A 20,007-nucleotide genomic window follows, 5' to 3' on the forward strand; every position below is an offset into this window, starting at 1 on the left:
CTAAAAAGAAAAAAAAAACTACATCACTTAACCCACTAAATAAAGAAATAAATATATATACAAAAACTAAGTAAAAAGAAGTAAATAAAGAAATAAAAACTGCATTACCTCAACTTTTAAACAAAGAAAATATATACAAAAAAATCCACAAACACACACACACACACACACACACACAACACTATATACAAACAAAACAAAACAAAACAAAAACAAAAACATCACAAGCATCACTATCCACAACAAAAACAAACAGCCACAGCCTCAGCCTCATCAGCTCAGCCCGGCAGCCCACACCCATTACACATAAGTCAGCCCCACGCCAAGCCATCCATGGGTATCCAGCCTGTTAATGTGTTAGTGGCGCGTACGTACATTGTGACATACCACTCGGGCGTTCTTGTGCTGGCCAAACATCCAGGCCGAGTGGTGGTGGTTGGCCTTGCCGGGGTCCAGGGGTGACTGCTGCTGGGGCGTGGGGGAGCCGGGCGAGGGGGACACCCGGTGCTTGCTGCCGCCGGGTGCTGGGATCTTGGAGGAGAGCCCTGGGTGTGGGGGAAGGGAGGGTGGGTGAGTGAGTGAGGATGTCTACAATGTGGGGAAGAGAGGATGGGTGAGTGAGTGAGGATGTCTACAATGTGGGGAAGGGAGGATGGGTGAGTGAGGATGTCTACAATGTGGGGAAGGGAGGATGGGTGAGTGAGGATGTCTACAATGTGGGGAAGGGAGGATGGGTGAGTGAGTGAGGATGTCTACAATGTGGGGAAGAGAGGATGGGTGAGTAAGGGAGGATGTCTACAAAGTTAATAGCCTGGGTGTGGGGGAAGGGAGGGTGGGTGAGTGAGTGAGGATGTCTACAAAGTTAATAGACTGGGTGTGGGGAAGGGAGGGAAGGTGAGTGAGTGAGGATGTCTACGCCTGGCTGTAGGTGAAGGGAGGGAGGGTGAGTGAGGATGTCTACAGGGTTTATCGAATTGAGGAATCACAGGTTAGTCTTTATACTTTCTAAGCATTGTAAGTCCTGACCATTATGCTTTTTCTTTTTTCTTAACATGACAAATATATAAAAATGTGCCTCCTAATGGGTTTCTGTCACTGTAGGGAAGGTTTTGATCGTATGTTCACCTGTTACGTAAATAGGGTTGATAGGAAGCAGACAAGGGCACACATATAAAACAGTGGAAAAAAAAGCCCACAAAACTAATACTGTCTTTCTGTTTCTTCCTTTATATTCTTTTAATGGAGGAAGTAACTGTTTTGGGGTAGTCTTTATAATTTTCTTCTGCCCTTAGACTGTCTTCTGTACTGCATAAATGAATAAATAAGAAGTAAATGAATGAATAAATGCATAACTTAACAACCAAGATGGAAATAAAGCACTGTGGGCATTCTTATATAATCTTGCTTTGACCCTGAACAATCTCCTGTACTGTAAAAATAGATAATAAATGGAAAAAGTGAAGTAAGGCGACCCACACACACACTTGACCCTAACTCCTTACCTGCAGCGTGTGGAATGCGCGAGGCAGAACCAGTGGAGGTGACAGAGCCTCGGGAGCCGGGGGTGGCCAGAGGGGAGGGGATGGGGATGCCAGGGGTGTTGATGGCGGAGTTGATCGCTGGCGGCCGAATCCCAGAGCTGTATCCCCTTGGCGTCTGTGGCTGTGACGGCGGCTGTGATGGCGGCTGACTAGGTGGGGACTGTGTGGGGTGGATGGAGGGGGGACGGATGCCAGTGGAGTACGCCGGGGACTGGAGTTTGGAGTGAGGAATGTGAGTACCATCTGTAGTGGTGGGTGCTGCAGTGGGCATCTTAGAGTACCCATAGGAGGGGGTGCTGGGGTGTGTCTTCCCTGCCAGGCCTCCAGAGTGGTTAGCCCCAAGCCCACTGTTGCTTCTTCCCTGTGAGGCTAGTGTAGGTATGCCTGACCCCCCTCCACCTCCTGCCTGTGGGATTGAGGTGGAGGCTTTACCGTGGCTGCTGGCGTACCCTCTCGGTGTGTCGCCCGGGCTTGGTCGCACTGCCTTGCTAAATGGCTCCACTGGGGTGTGACCTGGCGCACCCATCATTGGTATTCTGGACTCGGTTTGTTCACTTGACGAGCGGTAGTCCACCGGTTTCTGCGACTCCTGAGGTGGTGAGTGTACATCCCTGGTCAGCCCACTGGGGGAGCGCCCAATGTTCCCCAGGGTTGGTATTCTTGTCTCCAGTCCTGGCCTGTCCTGGGGGTGAGCAGAAGAGTTCAGGCTTGGGATCTTTGAGTCTGGGGTAAGTTTATGCTCCTGGGTCATCCCTGGGGTTCTTGCTATGCTGCCAGGAGCCTGTAGCCTTGATGGGGTGTGTAAATGGGACTGAGGCTCTGCGATGAGGCTGTTCGGGCTGCGTCTTGTGTTATCATGTGACATGGTGGCGGAGGGAGAGGTGGTAGGGACTCTGGTATCAGCGTGGGGTGTAGACTGACTAGGGGAGTGTGGGTCACGGTAAGGGCCCTTCAAACCCCCATAAGCTGCCTCTGAGCTACCACGAAGAGCCGGAATCCTGGACGGGAGCTTTGGTATGGATTTCTGTGGGGCAATAGAACCCTCGGAGTGACTATTATTCAGGTCATTATCACTCTGCCCTCCCTCTTCATCATCCATTGACGTGGAGTCCTGCAGGATATCATTAGGACGCGAGTTGGAGGGAGACATGAGGCTGGGGCGGTGGGGTGTAGGGTGAAGCACTTCCCCGCGTGGCTGATCCTGAGTGAAGTTGGTCGGCCCCACGGAGCGACTAGTGGCGGCGAAGGTGTTGGTGGTGGTGCGGTAGGTGTGAGAGGAGACGCTGGAGTTGGCCGTCACTGTTACTGGAGGTGGTTGTTGGTCCTTCCCTCCGTACCCCATTGAGGCTGCACTGCTGTTGGCTTGTAAGGGTGTGCTGGGGCTGGTCACGTCGCTGGGTAGAGTCTTCGGGGGTGGACTGTCCCCGTGCTCCAACAAGCTGCTCGTCACCTGTCAAACCACATGAAAGAATTGTTAAGAAAAAATACCACAGTGACGAGAAATCTTACACAATACACGAGCTCCATAAGTTTACATTCTGGTGACTGGAAATGAAGGTTACACAAGTACTGAGTATTTACAACTAGGATTCTTTCAGCACATCAAGTTAGTCAAGAGATATTCAGAAAGAGAAAGAGAGAAAGAGGAAAAATAAGATGGACAGAGGGAAGGTGAGGGAAAAAAGACTTACTAATACGGCTACCAAAGTAAAGAGAGGGAGAGGAAAAAATATATATATATAAAAGGGAAAAAGGGAAGGTGAGAGAAATGAGACTTAATACAGCTGCCAGAACAAAGAGAGTAAAACAAAAAGAGAGGGAAAGAGAGTGAATAAAATAAAGAGGAAAAGAGATAAGGTAGAGATGAAAGGAGATTGGAAAGGAGACAAAGTAGAGATAAATATGAAGACATCAAGACACCTCTGAACCTGAAATTGACTTCTCTTTTGGCTACTCTTTACTTCTGTCTATTATGGGAGCAGCAAGTGGTGGATTTTTTTGCTTTTTTTTCACTCTTTTTGTTGCCCTTGAGCCGTCTTTGTTGTAAAATAAAATGAAAAAAAATACAATACATAACATTACCAGGTGACCAAATTAACACCCACAATACCTGATCAATGATGGAGACCAGGCCGTTACTCTCCTGACGGTGGTTGCTTCCCCTGTGGTCCCATCCTCCGTTGCTGGTGCGCGCGAGATCCTGGCTGCGGAACATGGACTGGTCAAGCGGACGGGATGAACTTGCCACATTGAGCCCCATATGTGAGACGGCCCTAGCAGGTGGCGGGGGAATGCCTAGCGTGTTGATCGGGGCTGCTAGTGAACCCGGCCGGTGATCATGGGGCAGTCGGTTAAGCAGTGCCGAGTCCGCGAGTGCCCCGAGTGCCAAGGACCCAGGACGCTGCACTGGGGCACCATTTGAAGGCTCCAGCTGTGTCCCTGTGGCGATGGATGCTGGTCTGGCGCTGGGTTTGGCCAAGTGGTTGTGTGGCGGATGCTGCGTGGGGAACAACCTCTGTGATGCATTGTTGGCAGATGCTGGGTAAGGGGATGAGTAGGAGGAGGTGGAGGGAGAGTAAGGGGATGAGGGGGAGGCAGCTGTGGGAGGGACAGAGACAGAGGAGGGTCGCTGGGAGGCTGTGGAGAGTGAGGCCATGAAGGATCTGGATGTGGAGTGAGGAGAGGCCAGGTTGAGGCTGCCAGGCGGGGACGAGGGCGTGGAGGGCATGGAGTAGGCGGAGTCGGTGAGGGTGTGGGGCGAGGAGGGTGTGGTGAGGCTGCTCCTCTCGCTGCACACCTGCTCGTCACCTGGAAGGAATAAAGAAGTATTAATTAGGACATAAAAAAGGTGTCAGGTTGTTAATGTTGAGTTGCATCTTTCAAACTGATCTTAAATAAATAATCGGCGTCATAAAACAAAAACAAAAATCGACTAAAAACTAAAAAATAATAATACTAAGAGAAAAAGGCCTCTAATGATTGCACACACACACACACACACACACACACACACATATTTTTATATTTGCTAAACTTTACCTTGAATATGTTGGCAATAAACCTTTACTTACACACACACACACACACACACACACACACCAAACACTCCCATAACACAACACACCACACACAACAGACCCCACAGCACCCTCAGGACTCACTGGGCTGCGCGGAGGCCTTGCCGTTCCCATAGCCGCTGTCACTGGAGCTGCTGGTGGTGTCGTTGGTCTCATCCTCACCCCCTGCTGCCCCTCCTGCTCCTGCTGCTGGGCCGAGATGGCTGCTGACTGTGCCCTGTGACATGTAAACACACACTGAGTACATGAATCACCTCTTATTATTTCATTTTTATTTTATTTTTCTTGCTATAATCAATACACTTTTCATTCCCACCTGTTAACTCATTGGGCATTGTGTTTTGTTCCCCCTAATGTATTCTTCTTACTTCTTATTTTTTTATATCTACGTCTGCTTATGAAAGGGACTCAGGATTTTAGTAATAACAACCACAACCGAACTCTTCTGATCACCCCCCACCCCACACTCATACCATAAACACACACCTGCCCAGGCCTGCTGTTGGGTACGGCTGCCACTGCCCCTTCAGCCGCCACTCCCTCGCCCCCAAAGTCCGAGGCGTGCCGGGACATCACGGCCGCTATATGGTAAGGTGGCGGCTTCTTGATGCGCTTGTCCTGGGGATCGGAAGATGCGTCCCCTTCGTAGGCAGGTGTGGGGGGGGCCTCAAGGGTGGGTGCGGTCAGGGGCGGTGGTGCTGTGGTTGGCAGTGGTGGTGGTGGCGGTGTTGTGTCCCCTCCCCTTCCTGGCTCGCTGGGTGGTGGTATTGGTTTGTCTTGCATTGTTGGTGGTGATGTGGTGATGACCTGGAGGTGGGGGTCGGGAGTGTTAAAATGGCTTCTATTCGCACTTTGAGAGCCAGATGTCTTTTTATGTACCTAAAATAAGATAAATCAAGGCCATTAAGCATTCGTAATACTGATCTGACAATGATGTGCGATACAAGTTCGTCTATCGAGTGCATGTATGGCTTATTGTCAATGCAAGCCAGCATGTTATGGATTTATGCAAGAAGGCATCAAGGTTCTATTGTATACATAAGCACACTGAAGATTTTTTTTTTTTTTTTTTTTTTTTACAGCATGAAGAGCAACTCAAGGGCAACAAAAATATGTAAAAAAAGAAAACAAAAATTACTGTTGCTCTCATATACCGATAAGTATAGAGTGGTCAAAGGAGAGGTCAATTTCCGATGGAGAGGTGTCCTGATGCATTTAAGAATATTGACCAAATCACCAACTAGCAATGCATAAGGGCCACATCAATTTCCTTGAGTGGACAGATGGGATGAAACCGACTATAGTGCACATCAAACTAAATCTTAACTAACCTGTGCCAGACCAAACACATTCCGGTCCCCAATGGCATACGGCTGATCTCCCACCGGCGCCGTTCCAGCCTTCCTGCCCGTGCCGTTCACCATCCTTTCACCGCCCTCAGGAGCCCCAGTTGAGGAGGAGGAGGAGGGCGTCAGGTTCCTCACGTTCCTGGCCTCACGCAGAAGGGGTCGCTCCTCTGCCGGAAGCTCCATGACGGCCAAGGGAGGTGCTGGGCCTTCTGCATCATCATCCTCATCGTCTTCCTCCTCCACGTGTTTGTCCTCCCTCTTCCGCCCGTTGTCCAGGATGTGGGAGGGGGCGGAGGGGTCTGACGGGAGGCTCTGAGAGGGAGGTTTGTGTTAGGTTAATAAGCGGGTAGGTAAGTTTGCAAAGGAAAGAAATATGTGAGGGGTCTTGACTTGGCCAACCTCCTCATCCACCCAAAATCACTCACTCCGTTACACCTTTCAACCACCTCCCAATCCCTCACCTTCCTGCCCAGATCCGTCTCTGAAGCCTCTCCCTTCCCTGGCTGAGTGATCGAGGCTGAGGACAAGGTGGCAGGGGCAGCGGCAGTCTTGTTGGCGGCGTCCTGTGTCTTGGGCATAACAAACTGGCGTCCTGCAGCTGTCGTGGGGTCCTTCTGCAGGCTGTGTAGGTTGCGTGCATGCTTAGCAAGGGCCTTCAGCTCCTTAGGGTAGGGTGTCGGGGCTCGGGTGAGGCGACCCGGCTTGTCCACATCCCCGTCGAAGGCAAATTTTATGAGGGTTTTGGCTCTCCGCTGCTCGTCCCACCCCTGACCCGGAAAGGTGTCCGCCTCCACCACTGTCTCTGTTGGTGCGAGGGAGTGTGTTTTTGAGGATACTGGACACTTTATACTCCTTATGCTTTACACTCTCTATACATTATACTATTTTTACCTCTCATGCATTAAACAACTGCCTCACAACCTGCTTTTTGACCCACCAAGTCCCTAGCTTGTGGAATTGATAGTAACCAAAATTTGTAATAGAGCCATCTACTGCTTGTTTTACTTCTTATGCATTCACTATCAGCCTTATGGCCTGTTTTTCTACCCATCTAAGAGTGCCTAGCTCATTCAATTCATAGTATTTATAGTAACAAAAATACCAACCACTCCTTATACTTCTTATGTATTAGTCACCAGCCTCACCACATGCTATCCTACCCGACTCACCTGTCTGGTGGTTCCGGGGCTGCTGCGGCAGCATGAAGCAGGTCAGGACACGCTGGCCCGTCTCCGGCAGCGTCTCGGACTGTAGCTGCACCTGAGGCTTGTTCTGGTTCTCTGACAGCCACAATGCACGCAACTGGGAGCAAAGGAGGAGGACGACTAAGTATACACATCACAGGATATTTTTTCCCCCTTGAGTATGCCGTCCAGGATGACCAAGGTTAGCGTCCCGCCCACCGCCACAAGCTGGGATTTTTCAGTCACCACCAAGTGACCTAAGACTACCCATATGCTGTCCTGAAGGCCACCTATCAACCAAGACTCTAGATTCTCTCTATAAAAAGAGGATGAAAGATGAGCTCCAGGAGACACCCTGAGTCAAGCAAGATGATGCCGCTATAAAACATTGCCTGCCCCACAACAGGCTGGGGCTGACCACCAAACCCCACAAGAAAGCCTACCAGTGCCATAGTTATGCAAAAAAAAAAAATAATAAATAAATAAAAAAAAATAATTAAGAATCAAGAGAATATGAAGAGTCCTCTGGCACTGAACTTCACCCTTTGAGCCCCTCAGCACACCCACCTTGAGCTTGGTGAGGGAGACAGGCAGGTACGGGATGAGGTTGTCGCACAGGTTGAGCACAGCCAGGCGGGGCAGGTGGCCGAGCTCTGCCGGCACACTGATCAGGCGGTTAGAGGCCGCCGTCAGCACCGTCAGGTTGGAGCACGACCCAAGCTCCGGCGGCAACTCTGGGTGGGGTGAGGTTAGGTAATGACTGTTCTTTCTACCATCAATTAGCATGTGAAATAATTAACATATACTTGTGCCAGAGTACATGGTAATGATCACATGAACTCAATGCCTAACTTATATGTAATGGAAGGCATGGCAACTCTGTACTTGGTTAGATAATTAGCCAAATGCTTTCTTCACATCAATGACCACATAAAATAACCTATATACTCACATCAGAGAACATTTTTTTTTCTTTTTTTGACATCAAAGGATACGGCTCAAAAAAAAAAAAAAAATAAATAAAAAAAAGCCCGACACTTGCCGCTCCCAAAATAATCCCACAAACAATACCTAACTTGCCTATAACTGAAGACATGCCACATAAAGGAGAGTAAATACAGAGACACCCACCAGTGAGGAGGTTGTCATCCAGGTGGAGTGTGTGAAGGTTCCTGAGGAGTCCCATAGAGGCGGGCAGTGTCTCCAGGTCATTCTGTGTCACCACCAGCTCCTGCAGCGCCGCCAGGCCCCCGATGGACTCCGGCAGGTGTGTGAGGGCGTTGTCATCAAGCTTCAGCACCTGCAGCTGCCGACACCCTCCAAGCTTCTCTGGCAACTCCTGGAAGGGAAAGGAGAGATGATATGAGGGGCCAAGGCAACAATGGTAGAGTTTAACCCATCCATTGTGATTGGCACGGATTTACTTTTCACTGCTAGCCTGATAACATATACTCCCAGGTCTTTCTCTGCCTCTGTGGTGGATAGTGGAGTGTTTCCCATGGAAGATGATATGAAAGGCCAAAGCAACAATGGTAGAGTTTGGAGCCTCACCAAAATGTACCTAGCATGTCCTGGAGGGGAAAGAAGAGATGATACGAGGGACAAAGCAACAATGGTATGAAAAAGAGGATCCTCGCTAACATGTAACTAACTAGATTCTGCCTAAAATAATTGTTACATCTGCTTCTATACAAAGGACATAAAGCAAGAGAAGTAGGACAGCACAGTATCTTTGAGTTATCTGAAGAACTAAGAAGTGGAGGTGAGAAAGAGAGAAAAAAAGCTGAAAAAAGGAAACTGCTACATCTGCTTCTTTACATGGAACAGAAAGCGAGGGAAGTAGGACAAAAGAAAAAGAATGGAAGAATATATGAGAAAGGGAAAACAAAAAAACAAATAACTACTACATCTTCTACACAGGGAACACAGAGATCGTCACAGTGTACCTTAAGATGACTGGAGGAGAACAAAAGAAAAAGAATGGAAGAATAAGAGAACAGAAGAAAAAACAGAAAACAAATGACTAAAACATCTACACAGGGAACAGAGAGAGAGAGCGACGCCGGAAGAATCGTCACACAGTACCTTAAGATGATTGGATGACAGGTGGAGGTCGGTGAGGGCGGTGCAGTTCTCTATCTCGGCAGCCACCCAATCAACCTTGTTCTTTGAGGCGTCCACGTGCTCCAGCTTCCTCAGGCGGCCCAGCAGCGGCGGTAGTGACTTGACCTTGTTGTTGTCAAACCAGAGCTCCGTCAAGTTGCCCAGGCTCCCAATCACCTCAGGCTGTGGGGGAAGGGAGAGAGGGAAACATGAAGAAGATGGTGGTGGTGATGATGGTGATGATGAACAACTGAGCGAAGAAAGTGAAAGAAGGAAGGAGAGAAGGAGGAGGAGGATAGAAAGGATAGGGGAAATGCAAGAAATAGAGAAGGGAGGAAGCCACCTACCAGTTCGGAGAAGTCATTTTGGCCAATGTCGAGGCGCTGGAGGTTGGTGAGGCGGATGATGGTCTTGGGGAGGGTGTTCAGCTGGTTCTCCCGGAGCTCAAGGATGCGGAGGCGAGACAGCCGGCCAAAGCTTGCCGGCAAATACTCCTGAAGGGGATGGAAGAAGGGTTAAGGGAGTAATGAGGTGTGTGAGGTGAGTAATAGTGTTTGTGAACTGTGCATTACAATAACAAGACCCTCCCTCTCTCTCTCCTACCCTTCATTGCCCCTTACAAATTAACTTTACCTTTGTCCATGATAGTAAATGAGAACTGTACAACACCCTCTGCAGACACTCTCTCCCTCCCTCTCGCCTTCCTTCCCTCTCTCTACAAACTTTACTTTCCATTACCCAGTAGATAATAATAAATGTGAACTGTACAATAGCCTTACCAAACCCTCCCTCCCTCCTTCCTCTCTCTCTCCCTCCACCCACCAGGAATGTGTCGTTGAGGTAGAGCTCTGTGAGGGTGGGCAGCTGCGTGAAGCCCTCGGGAAGGCGGCACAGCGGGTTGATGCTGGCGTCCACCACCGCCAGATGTCGGCAGCCCTTGATGTTGTCTGGGATGTCTGAGATGGCTGTGGAGGAGGTGGTAAGACAGTTAATATAAGGGGAGGAATGGTAAATGGTAGACTAAAAATAAGACATCACACGACTAAATAATATGACATAATATGACTATTCCAGATATGATAACAACCCTCGGTATTCTGGGTTAGGTTAAAGTAGGTTAGGTTAGGTTAGATGGCTGCCAAAAAGGAGGTAAGACAGGAGATAATATGAGAAAAGGAGTAAATGATTGGTAAAAGAAAATTGTATGAAAGAGAAAAGAAGAAAAAGAAGAGGAAGGATGTCAGCATGCATTACTCTGGAGACTCAGGAAAACCAACAACTAACAGCCCCCAAACCCCACCATTCTTGCTGAGGTCGATGTTGGTGAGGTTGATGAGCGAAGCGACGGCCGGCGGCAACGCTGTGAGCTCGTTGTCGCTGAGGCCCAGCACCCGCAGCCCGTGACAGTAGAACAGCTGGCGCGGCAACTCCCTCAGCTGGTAAAAAGGTAAAGATGAGGTATGTCACAAAAAAGGAAGAAACAATTAAGTGAGAAATAAGGCGATGGATGGATTGGTTGACTGTTAGATTGATTTGTTTTTCTATTTAGATACACACACACACACACACACACACACACACACACACCAGACTAAGTGAGGATGTAGTATCAGCGAAGAGTGTGCACAACTTTAAGGAAAAACTGGAGAAGTACAGATATGGAGACGGGACCACACGAGCATAAGCCCAGACCCTATAAAATTACAACTAGGTAAATACACACACACACACACACACACACACACACACACACACACACCTGGTTGGAGTCGAGATAGAGCTCTTCAAGGGTCCGCTCGCAAGCAAACACATCGGCAGGTACATCGGTGAGCGAGGCGTGGGTGTAGTCTAGGGTGGTGATGTCGTCGCTCTCCCCCCGCCCCCCGCACCCCAGGCAGGCCAGCAGGGACGGCATGGTGGTGGTGCGGCGATGGTGGTGGTGGAGTTTTTGTTTCCTTTGTTTTATTTATTTACAACATTTTGGGGCGGTGGTGTTTTGGTCTCCTTCCTTCCTTCTTTTCTTTCCTTCTTATTTACTTCACACGCTTGCTTCTTTTATTACTATTATTATTATTGTTGTTTTGAATCTCTCTAGCACAGCATCCTGGTCTCTTTCTCCTTCTCCTTCTCCTTTCTCACTTCCTTCTTCTTCTCTCCACCTTTGTGTGTCTCCCTCCTCTTCTCTCTGGCTGTCTCTCCCTCTCTCTCTCTCTCATTGGCACAGTACACCCTCACATCTGTACCGGAAGGGAAGAAAAAATGCAGTCAGTAGTAATTTACATGGTCTTATAATATACACTGGTTGCCTTAGAGATAAAAGAAACATGTATTGAAGGAAAAAAAGAAAATTGAAAGGTAGAAAAGAAGGAGAGAAGAGTTAAGTGGAGTGAAGGAAAGAAATAAAGAAGGAGAGGAGGAAATGAGTGTTACGGAACAGAGGATATGGAGGAGAGGAAAAGTGAACTGCAGAGAAATGGAGAGAAGATATGAAGAAAAAGACAAGAGAAGAGAACAGAGGAGAGAGATATGGAAAGGAGTAAAGCAAAGAAGGAGAGAAGTAGAGACAAAGAGGAGAGAGGAAAAATGGAGTGAAGAAAAGAGAGGAAAGGAGGAGAGAAGAGGAAGGAAGAGAGGAGGAACAATCTTACCACTGAGAAGGTTGGCTGGAGAGAACAAGCTACTCCTTCTCTCCATCCCTCCCTCCCCTCCTCTCTCCCTCTACCTTCCTATAATTCCTTCCTTCCTACCTCATACACCTCCTCCTCCTCCTCCTCCTCCCCTTCCTTCAATACCTTTACCCTTCTCATAATCCCTTCCTTCCTATCATGCTGACCTCCTCCTTCTCTCTCCCCTTGTTTCTCCTTTCCTCTCTCCTTCCTTTCTTCCTTTACCTATCCATCTTCCTTCTTTCTCTTCCCTTCTCTCTTTACCTAACTCAGCCTCCCTCTCCTACCCTTATCTCTTCCTCTTCCCCTTCCTTCTTTTAACTAATAACCATGTCCCTCCTTTCTCCTTCTCTTTTACCTAACTCAGCCTTCCTCTTCCAACCATATCTCCTCCTCCCTCAACCCTCATTCTCCTCCTCCTCCTCCTCCTCCTCCTTCCCTCCCAGCGACAAGCAAGGGGCCTCCATACTTGCTCTTATTGATATATTGACGGTTATTGATGCAAGAAATTCCTCTGATGTTATGGAGTCTGTAATGGGTGCTGTTGTTGTTGTTGTTGGTGGTGGTGGTGGTTGTGTGACTGTGTGAGGGAGAGAATGAGAGAAGGAAGGAGGAAAAAAGTGAGGGAGGAATGACAAACAGGAAGGAATATTAAGCCGGAACGCATGCAAGCACACACACACACACACACATGCACACACACACACATGCACACACACACACACACACACACACACACATGGTAGGGAGACATGTCTTGCAATGTAAATAGGAGGATTTTCACTAGTCATCATCATCTCTCTCTCTCTCTCTCTCTCTCTCTCTCTCTCTCTCTCTCTCTCTCTCTCTCTCTCTCTCTCTCTCTCTCTCTCTCTCTCTCTCTCTCTCTCACACTTTCTTGCTAGCCCCTATTCACTTAACTCAATGTACTCTCTCTCTCTCTCTCTCTCTCTCTCTCTCTCTCTCTCTCTCTCTCTCTCTCTCTCTCTCTCTCTGCAAGTCATCCACCACTACCATCACCACCACCACCCTTCAGTTCATCCACCAAACCTCCCCTTTCCACCCCCCACCCACCCCTTCAATACCCATGACCTCTCTCTCTCTCTCTCTCTCTCTCTCTCTCTCTCTCTCTCTCTCTCTCTCTCTCTCTCTCTCTCTCTCTCTGCTTGCTATTCACTTCCAGGTTTTCCTTCACTCAACTGATCAGCTTCCTCCTCCTCCCTTTTTTTCCTCTCTCCATCTCTCCTTACTCTCCCTGCGCACTTCCAGATTCTCCCTTCATCCCTTTTGCTTCCTCCCTCTTCCTTTTTTTTCATTCACTATCTCTTCTTACTGTATGCTAACCTCTCTCTCTCTCTCTCTCTCTCTCTCTCTCTCTCTCTCTCTCTCTCTCTCTCTCTCTCTCTCTCTTAACCTTTTTATATGCTATTCCTAACTCCATTATTTACCCCCATGCTCACACTTCTTCCCTTCATAACTCTCTCTAGTATGCTTATGAGCTGTCTCCCACTCACTGCTCTATCCCCTTCCTCCCTTTTCATGCTCCTATAATTAAATATAAATCAATAAGCATTTAAATAATATCTACAAGCCCATATAGAGATTCTAGTATTTCCTGAAGGAAAATATATCAAAATTAGTAATTGAACTGAGGGTAATATTGAGAGAGAGAGAGAGAGAGAGAGAGAGAGAGAGAGAGAGTTATAGCCTGTCAATCACACACAGCGTACCACCTTCCCTTATCAGCAAGTGAGACAGGAGTAAAGATTAAAAAAACACCTGGTAGATAAGAGCAATGGGAGATAAGAGCCATTCACCACAAGTCGCCAAATGCTAACACAATGGAGGCTGTGAGACTGAGAGATAAGATAACACACGCTATTTCTACCTATGATTGTTTAAGATTACAGATCAGACACTCCCTACTACGGGTGTTTGATTCACGATATTATCAAGGAATATAGGACACAATGTTTTTTAAGAAGTGGGTTTTCTATTGTGCCCTTGAGCTGCTCCCAATAATATAAAAGCAAATAAATAAAATAATGAAATGTATATAATTAAATAATAAAACACATTAACTAACGGGTAGCATATGTCAGGAGGCGCATTGCATAAAAAATGAAATAATAACACTAAATTAATAAATAGAGGCAGTAGTAAGATCAATAGAGCCAGCATCCCATTTGAAAGCCTTTGCCCCTTATAAACTTATTTAGAGCTTACAGAGCACTGAGCAATTTTATCACTTTGTTTCATATCTTACATAACTAAACCTATGCTGGACTGAACACAATATTCTTATAACAATGTAAAAGATATCTTACATGTAAAATGGTTCTGCTTGCCTACAAACCTTGGAGATTAATACATCTGCTCTTAGACCTAGCAAATTAAATATTACAAAATGAAAGACAATCATGTATCAGGGAAAGAATATAAACATGACAAAAAGTTTTCTACAGTGAAATTTGCACTCTTCGTATTGCGTACTCCTACTCTGAAATACAAGAACATAGAAACGTGCTTTTCACAGTCCAGTTAAAGGACGGAATGACCTATCTAAAAATAAAAATAAAAAATCATAAAAATATGGTCCAATAAAAATGTTTAGTGACTCAGTTCTTTTCACACCAACATACCCTATTTTGTTTTGTTTTTGTCGTTAGAGGTTAGGTTATGTAAAGTTCAGTTGGGGTAGTTAAAATATGCTCCCCCACCCAAAAAAACGATTTCCCACAGATCCCCAAAAATCGTTAGGGGAAGGGGATTAGGCCTTTTTCTTTATGTTTAAGTACTTGAGCTTTCATACTATGGTTGAGGGACATATATTTCGTCCCTTAACTATAATATGGAGGCGTAATATCGTATTTTGAAGGCGCGGAGTGACTCTCTACAATTACTGCCCTGGTTTTTTTTTGTGTGTGTTTTTTTCCCCAAGTGACTATATAGGTAATGTATGGTTGAGGCTGTAACATGATTCACAGTTCACAATTTGTTCCACTCTTAAATTGATCCACATAAGAAACTGACACACATCTATGGCACGGTAATTAAGTTCTTCCATACAACCTTGAACCTTATGACAATATAAGTAATGTATGACTGAGGCTGTAACATGATTCACACTTCATAATTTGTTCCACTCTTAAATTGATCCATACATGAAACTGACACACATCTATAGCACGATAATTAAGTCCTTCCACACAATCTTGAACCTCATGACAATATAAGTAATGTATGGATGAGGCTGTAACATGATTCACAGTTCACAATTTGTTCCACTCTTAAATTGATCCACACATGAAACTGACACACATCTAAGGCACGATAATTAAGTCCTTCCACACAATCTTGAACCTCATGACAATATAAGTAATGTATGGCTGAGGCTGTAACATGATTCACAGTTCACAATTTGTTCCACTCTTAAATTGATCCACATATGAAACTCACATATATCTAAGGCGCGGTTATGTCCTTCCACATAACCTTGAACCTTTTCCCTTGCTGATGGTGCACATGAACACACACACACACACACAAGTACACACACGCCCACAAACCCACGTACATAAACACACCGACACACACCAGCCTACCACACACATCTTCGTACCCCGGGGCCCCACACCTACCCACACACACGAATACCCACGCCGCCACACCTGCACACAGACGCACACACAAACCTACGTACATAGACACAAACCTACGTACATAAAAAAAGACACAAACACCTACACAAACACACAGTACCCAGGGGGCCACACCTACCCACACCCACACACATATGAGTACCCAGGGTGCCACAGCTGCCCACACCTGCACACCCTGACGCCCACACCTCCACACATGCGTACCCAAACCGTCACACACCTGCCACACACCTGTCACCGCCCCCCCGCCAACAGGTGTCTCAGAGGCCACAAGAAACGTCAACAAAGCCCGAGACGCCGAGGCAGCTATAGACGCCTTGAACTTCTTCCAACGTTGCCAGATTGTCGTACTCAGCTGATTTCCGACCCAAAAACTGCCTCCTCGACCCAAATAACTGCCTTCATATAGAGCTATCGTTAAAATGATTAATTATTGGTGTTTTCTGGATATAGCTATGGCTCAGAAACCGGTAACTACGAGGCTCTGAGTACGATACTCTGGCAACGGTGCAACAGCGGAGAAGGCTGCCAGCTGTGCGATAAAAGCTGGCGGTCAAATTTCGCTTAAGTTCACGGTCAAATCTCGCCCACTCACGGCCAAATCACGCCCACTCACGGACAAATCTCACTCACTCACGGCCAAATCTCGCCCTAACACACGGCCAAATATCGCCCACTCACGGTCAAATCTCGCTCTAACTCACGGCCAAATCTCAATCTATATAACTCACGGCTAAATCTCGCTCACTCACGGCCAAATCTCGCTCACTCACGGCCAAATCTCGTCATAACTCACAGCCAAGTCTCGCCCACTCACTGCCAAATCTCGCCCTAACACACGGACAAATCTCTCATGTCTGAACCATCTGCAGCATCCTTATCCCGCTATACCCAACATCCCTCCTCCTCCACTCATGTCTAACCCATCTGCAGCATATCTTTATCCCGCTATACCCAGCATCCCTCCTCCTCCACTTATGTCTAACCCATCTGCAGCATATCCTTATCCCGATATACCCAGCATCTCTCCTCCTCCACTCATGTCTAACCCATCTGCAGCATATCCTTATCCCGCTATACCCCGCATCTCTCCTCTGCTCATCTTTCGGGCAAATGCGAAGACGTTATGAGTAAACCTACATCGTAAAACAGCTTCAAAATAATGGCTTGTATAGGGTGCTATATGATAGAAAACAAAATTAACTAGCCACTGAAGTAATTAAAGTACGTCGATCGCCCTAATACACGAGTACGGGGAATAAAACAATAATGAAACAACCTTGATTATATATATACAGTCATTATAGACATTAGACTTGAATGAGACAGGCAGCGGACGGTCTCTCTCACGTCCAACCCGACTCTCGCCCATATACTTTAATAATGTTATGAATAAATTTGTAAGGAGTATGTTATGCAGATAATTAAATAACGTTTGCAAAATAAAGAACGGAAAAGAGTGTGTGGGTGCGACTGTTTGGGAGCTGAAAACCAAGAAATATGATGCTCTGAGTACGATAATCGGACAACGCCGAGTTACAACGGCCGACGAGGGAGATGAAGACAGGAGAGCATCGCCAACCTGACATTCTCGCGTCTATAGTTGGTCTTGAAAGGATGTGATTCTCTTTTTTAGGACCTTGACATTCTTTAGCGTGTCGATACTCCACCAGGCTTTCCTCGCGCCTTGACTAGAGAAAATGGCATTGTTATTGTTATGATGGGAATTTCTCTTTTTTTTTTTGTACTGGTTATGACAAGGACTTGATGGTGGTGAACGCTCTCTCTCTCTCTCTCTCTCTCTCTCTCTCTCTCTCTCTCTCTCTCTCTCTCTCTCTCTCTCTCTTCAAAATACTCAATGGTTTTACGAATGCGGACAAACCCTTTTTTTTTTTCGATGGCACGTTCCGAACAAGAAATAATGCCACAAACTTTTTTTTTTTCGTTGGGGATATACCCCAAGGGAGGAAGGCGGTAAACAAACCAAACTCAGCTGTCAAAATACCATCTTTGGACCTCAGCAAAGTGGAGACCGTTGTCATTGATTTGTCAGATTTAGAAGACGGTTAAATGACTACAAGATTGACTCTCTCTATATATATATATCTCTCTCAGACTCTTAGCAAGCATGACCGAGTGAGGATGGCTTGACGGGGAGACTTCACTGGCCTTGCAAGGAGACTCACTACAACACGGGGAAGGGAGTTATAAGAGGTAAAGAAACATGTGAATATATTTAGACTACAAGACTGTCCCTATACATCTGTCACACTTTTAGCAAGCAGGGCAGAGTGGTGATGGCCAGCTGGCAGGGAGGGAGAGGCACTGGCCAAGGAGACTCACTTCAACACGGGGAAGCGAGTTAGAGGTAAATGAAAAGATGTGAAAATATAGCTGTTTAACCAGACACCATAATATTACTACACTTTGAGGCAAGCATACAGGTAAACTAGGCATGTTCTCGGCCTCTCACTGGCCAAAGATACTCGCTAAAACGGGGAAGCGAGTAAGAGGTTGATAAAAAGATGGAAAAAAATGTTAGGTTAGCAGAGCGTAGTTTCGATCTACGGACCTCTGGGTTATGGGCCCAGCACGCTTCCACTGCGCCACTCTGCTCCATTGTTGGTCAAAGATACTCGCTAAAACAGGGGGGAGCGAGTAAGAGGTAAATAAAAATATGGAAAAAATTCGAGGTTAGCAGAGCGTAGTTTCGATCTACGGACCTCTGGGTTATGGGCCCAGCACGCTTCCACTGCGCCACTCTGCTCCGTCAATGCTTAAACATACTCGCTAAAACACCAGAAAGCGAGTAAGAGGTAAATAAAAACATGGAAAAAATTCGAGGTTAGCAGAGCGTAGTTTCGATCTACGGACCTCTGGGTTATGGGCCCAGCACGCTTCCACTGCGCCACTCTGCTCCTTCCTAAACAGCTGACTTTTAGATATAATGACCATGTATTATGCTGCATTTCTATCTTTCTGTCCTGGTTTTATTATGCTCAACCCTGTCAAAGTACTATGACTGCTTGTATTATGATTACCTGTACTTTTTTTTTACCTACTGTTTTCATATTTTAGGTTGTTTTCACACACACACACACACACACACACACACACACACACACACACACACACACCAAAACAAACACACACACCCATGTAGACAGACCCATGAACAGACACGCATACAGACAGACAGGACAAATAAATAATAAAACAATAAAGAAAACAAAATTACGAAGAAAATGACGGATTGAAAAAGGGACCAGTCAGGGATAATATTCGTAAAATATCTCGTCTCTCAAACTTACATATTTGACACTTTTTGTAGGAGTTTGGGGCATTTCCAGGGGTAGTTTATTGACCGTGGTGATAGTTCGACCCTTCTTCTGTACTATGAACCTAAGAAAACACACAAAAGAACCCGATTGATCTTCTTTTTGGCCTTTGGAAATAGCTGATGTGAGCGGCGGAAGAGTGAGCATACCAACCAACCCAGCCGGACGGACGGACAGACGGACGAGGCAGGCGGGCGGGAGGGCAGACCCAGGTATTCACTTCCACCACTCATGTCAACTATTTCCAAAGGCCGAAAAAGTGATTAATCGTCTTTTCATGACTGATTTTTCACGTTCACGGCACAGATGAAGAGCCCAACTAACACCAGGGTCATAATAGTACCTCTGGAAATGGCCAAAACTCCTACGAAAACCTTATCAAATGTGAGTCTATAAGCGGTGAAGTACTTTATATGGTCCCAGGGCCAGGCAAGCACTCTGACAGATGCGGTGAAGGGTTAAAACCAGAGTATAGTGAACAGGGTCTCATAAAGTGGCAGGTGGGCGTGACACCTGCCTCCGGGGGATCTAGGGCAACCCCCCCTTCCCCTTCCACCCCCCTCTTACCCACCCTTACCCTCCCTACCACCCATCTCCTCCGACTCCACCTTCTCCACCTCTCCCTACTCTCCCTCCATCCCCTCCTCTACTCCCTCCCTTACACCCACATCCACCTCTCCCTATTCTCCCTCCTCCCCACTCCTACTCCTACTCCTCCTCCACTTCTCCTCCACCTCTCCCTACTCTCCTCCACCTTTCCATACTCTCCCTCCTCCTCCTCTCCTCCACCTTCCGCTCACCTATTCCTCCATCTTCGAAGGTCTCTCTCTCTCTCTCTCTCTCTCTCTCTCTCTCTCTCTCTCTCTCTTTCCTCCCATTTCTCGTCTTTTTTCCATTCTCTTTTTTTCCCTCTCCCTGTTATCACCTATCTTTATCTCTCCCTCTCTCTATTTCTACTTTCTCATCTTTTACCCTACTTTCTCATCCTTCTTGTATTCACTCTTCCCTCCTTCCTTCCTTCCTTCTTTTCCTCCCGTTCTTCGCTTTTCACTTCCTTTATCATTTCTTCCATTTTCCGTTTTAAGAA

General features: G+C 46.8%; 1 protein-coding gene across 10 annotated transcripts in view; it reads right to left on the reverse strand.

Annotated features, from left to right (window-relative positions):
- The window catches only part of LOC126993123 (nascent polypeptide-associated complex subunit alpha, muscle-specific form-like), a 29,506-nt gene extending 13,583 nt beyond the window's left edge, over positions 1–15,923 (reverse strand). For 5 of the 10 annotated variants that reach the window (XR_007747428.1, XR_007747427.1, XR_007747429.1 and 2 more), the window contains exons 1-16: positions 15,787–15,809; positions 11,014–11,491; positions 10,555–10,690; positions 10,077–10,219; positions 9,602–9,748; positions 9,237–9,437; positions 8,283–8,490; positions 7,719–7,885; positions 7,137–7,269; positions 6,429–6,769; positions 5,950–6,279; positions 5,105–5,425; positions 4,703–4,835; positions 3,652–4,349; positions 1,503–2,991; positions 376–545 (exon numbers count right to left, since the gene is read on the reverse strand). Coding sequence is in view for 6 of the 10 variants with exons in the window: in XM_050851982.1 (XP_050707939.1) it covers positions 376–545; positions 1,503–2,991; positions 3,652–4,349; positions 4,703–4,835; positions 5,105–5,425; positions 5,950–6,279; positions 6,429–6,769; positions 7,137–7,269; positions 7,719–7,885; positions 8,283–8,490; positions 9,237–9,437; positions 9,602–9,748; positions 10,077–10,219; positions 10,555–10,690; positions 11,014–11,169 (4,773 nt within the window). In the remaining 4 variants the exon portion in view is untranslated. Of the gene's footprint in view, positions 1–375; positions 546–1,502; positions 2,992–3,651; positions 4,350–4,702; positions 4,836–5,104; positions 5,426–5,949; positions 6,280–6,428; positions 6,770–7,136; positions 7,270–7,718; positions 7,886–8,282; positions 8,491–9,236; positions 9,438–9,601; positions 9,749–10,076; positions 10,220–10,554; positions 10,691–11,013; positions 11,492–15,786 lie in introns of all 10 variants that reach the window. The other 5 variants (XR_007747430.1, XM_050851985.1, XM_050851987.1 and 2 more) reach the window with 3 other exon arrangements.
- Between the last annotated feature and the right edge of the window lie 4,084 nt (positions 15,924–20,007).

Source organism: Eriocheir sinensis, unplaced genomic scaffold (genome assembly GCF_024679095.1).
Source record: "Eriocheir sinensis breed Jianghai 21 unplaced genomic scaffold, ASM2467909v1 Scaffold564, whole genome shotgun sequence".
Taxonomy (NCBI): Eukaryota; Metazoa; Arthropoda; class Malacostraca; order Decapoda; family Varunidae; genus Eriocheir; species Eriocheir sinensis.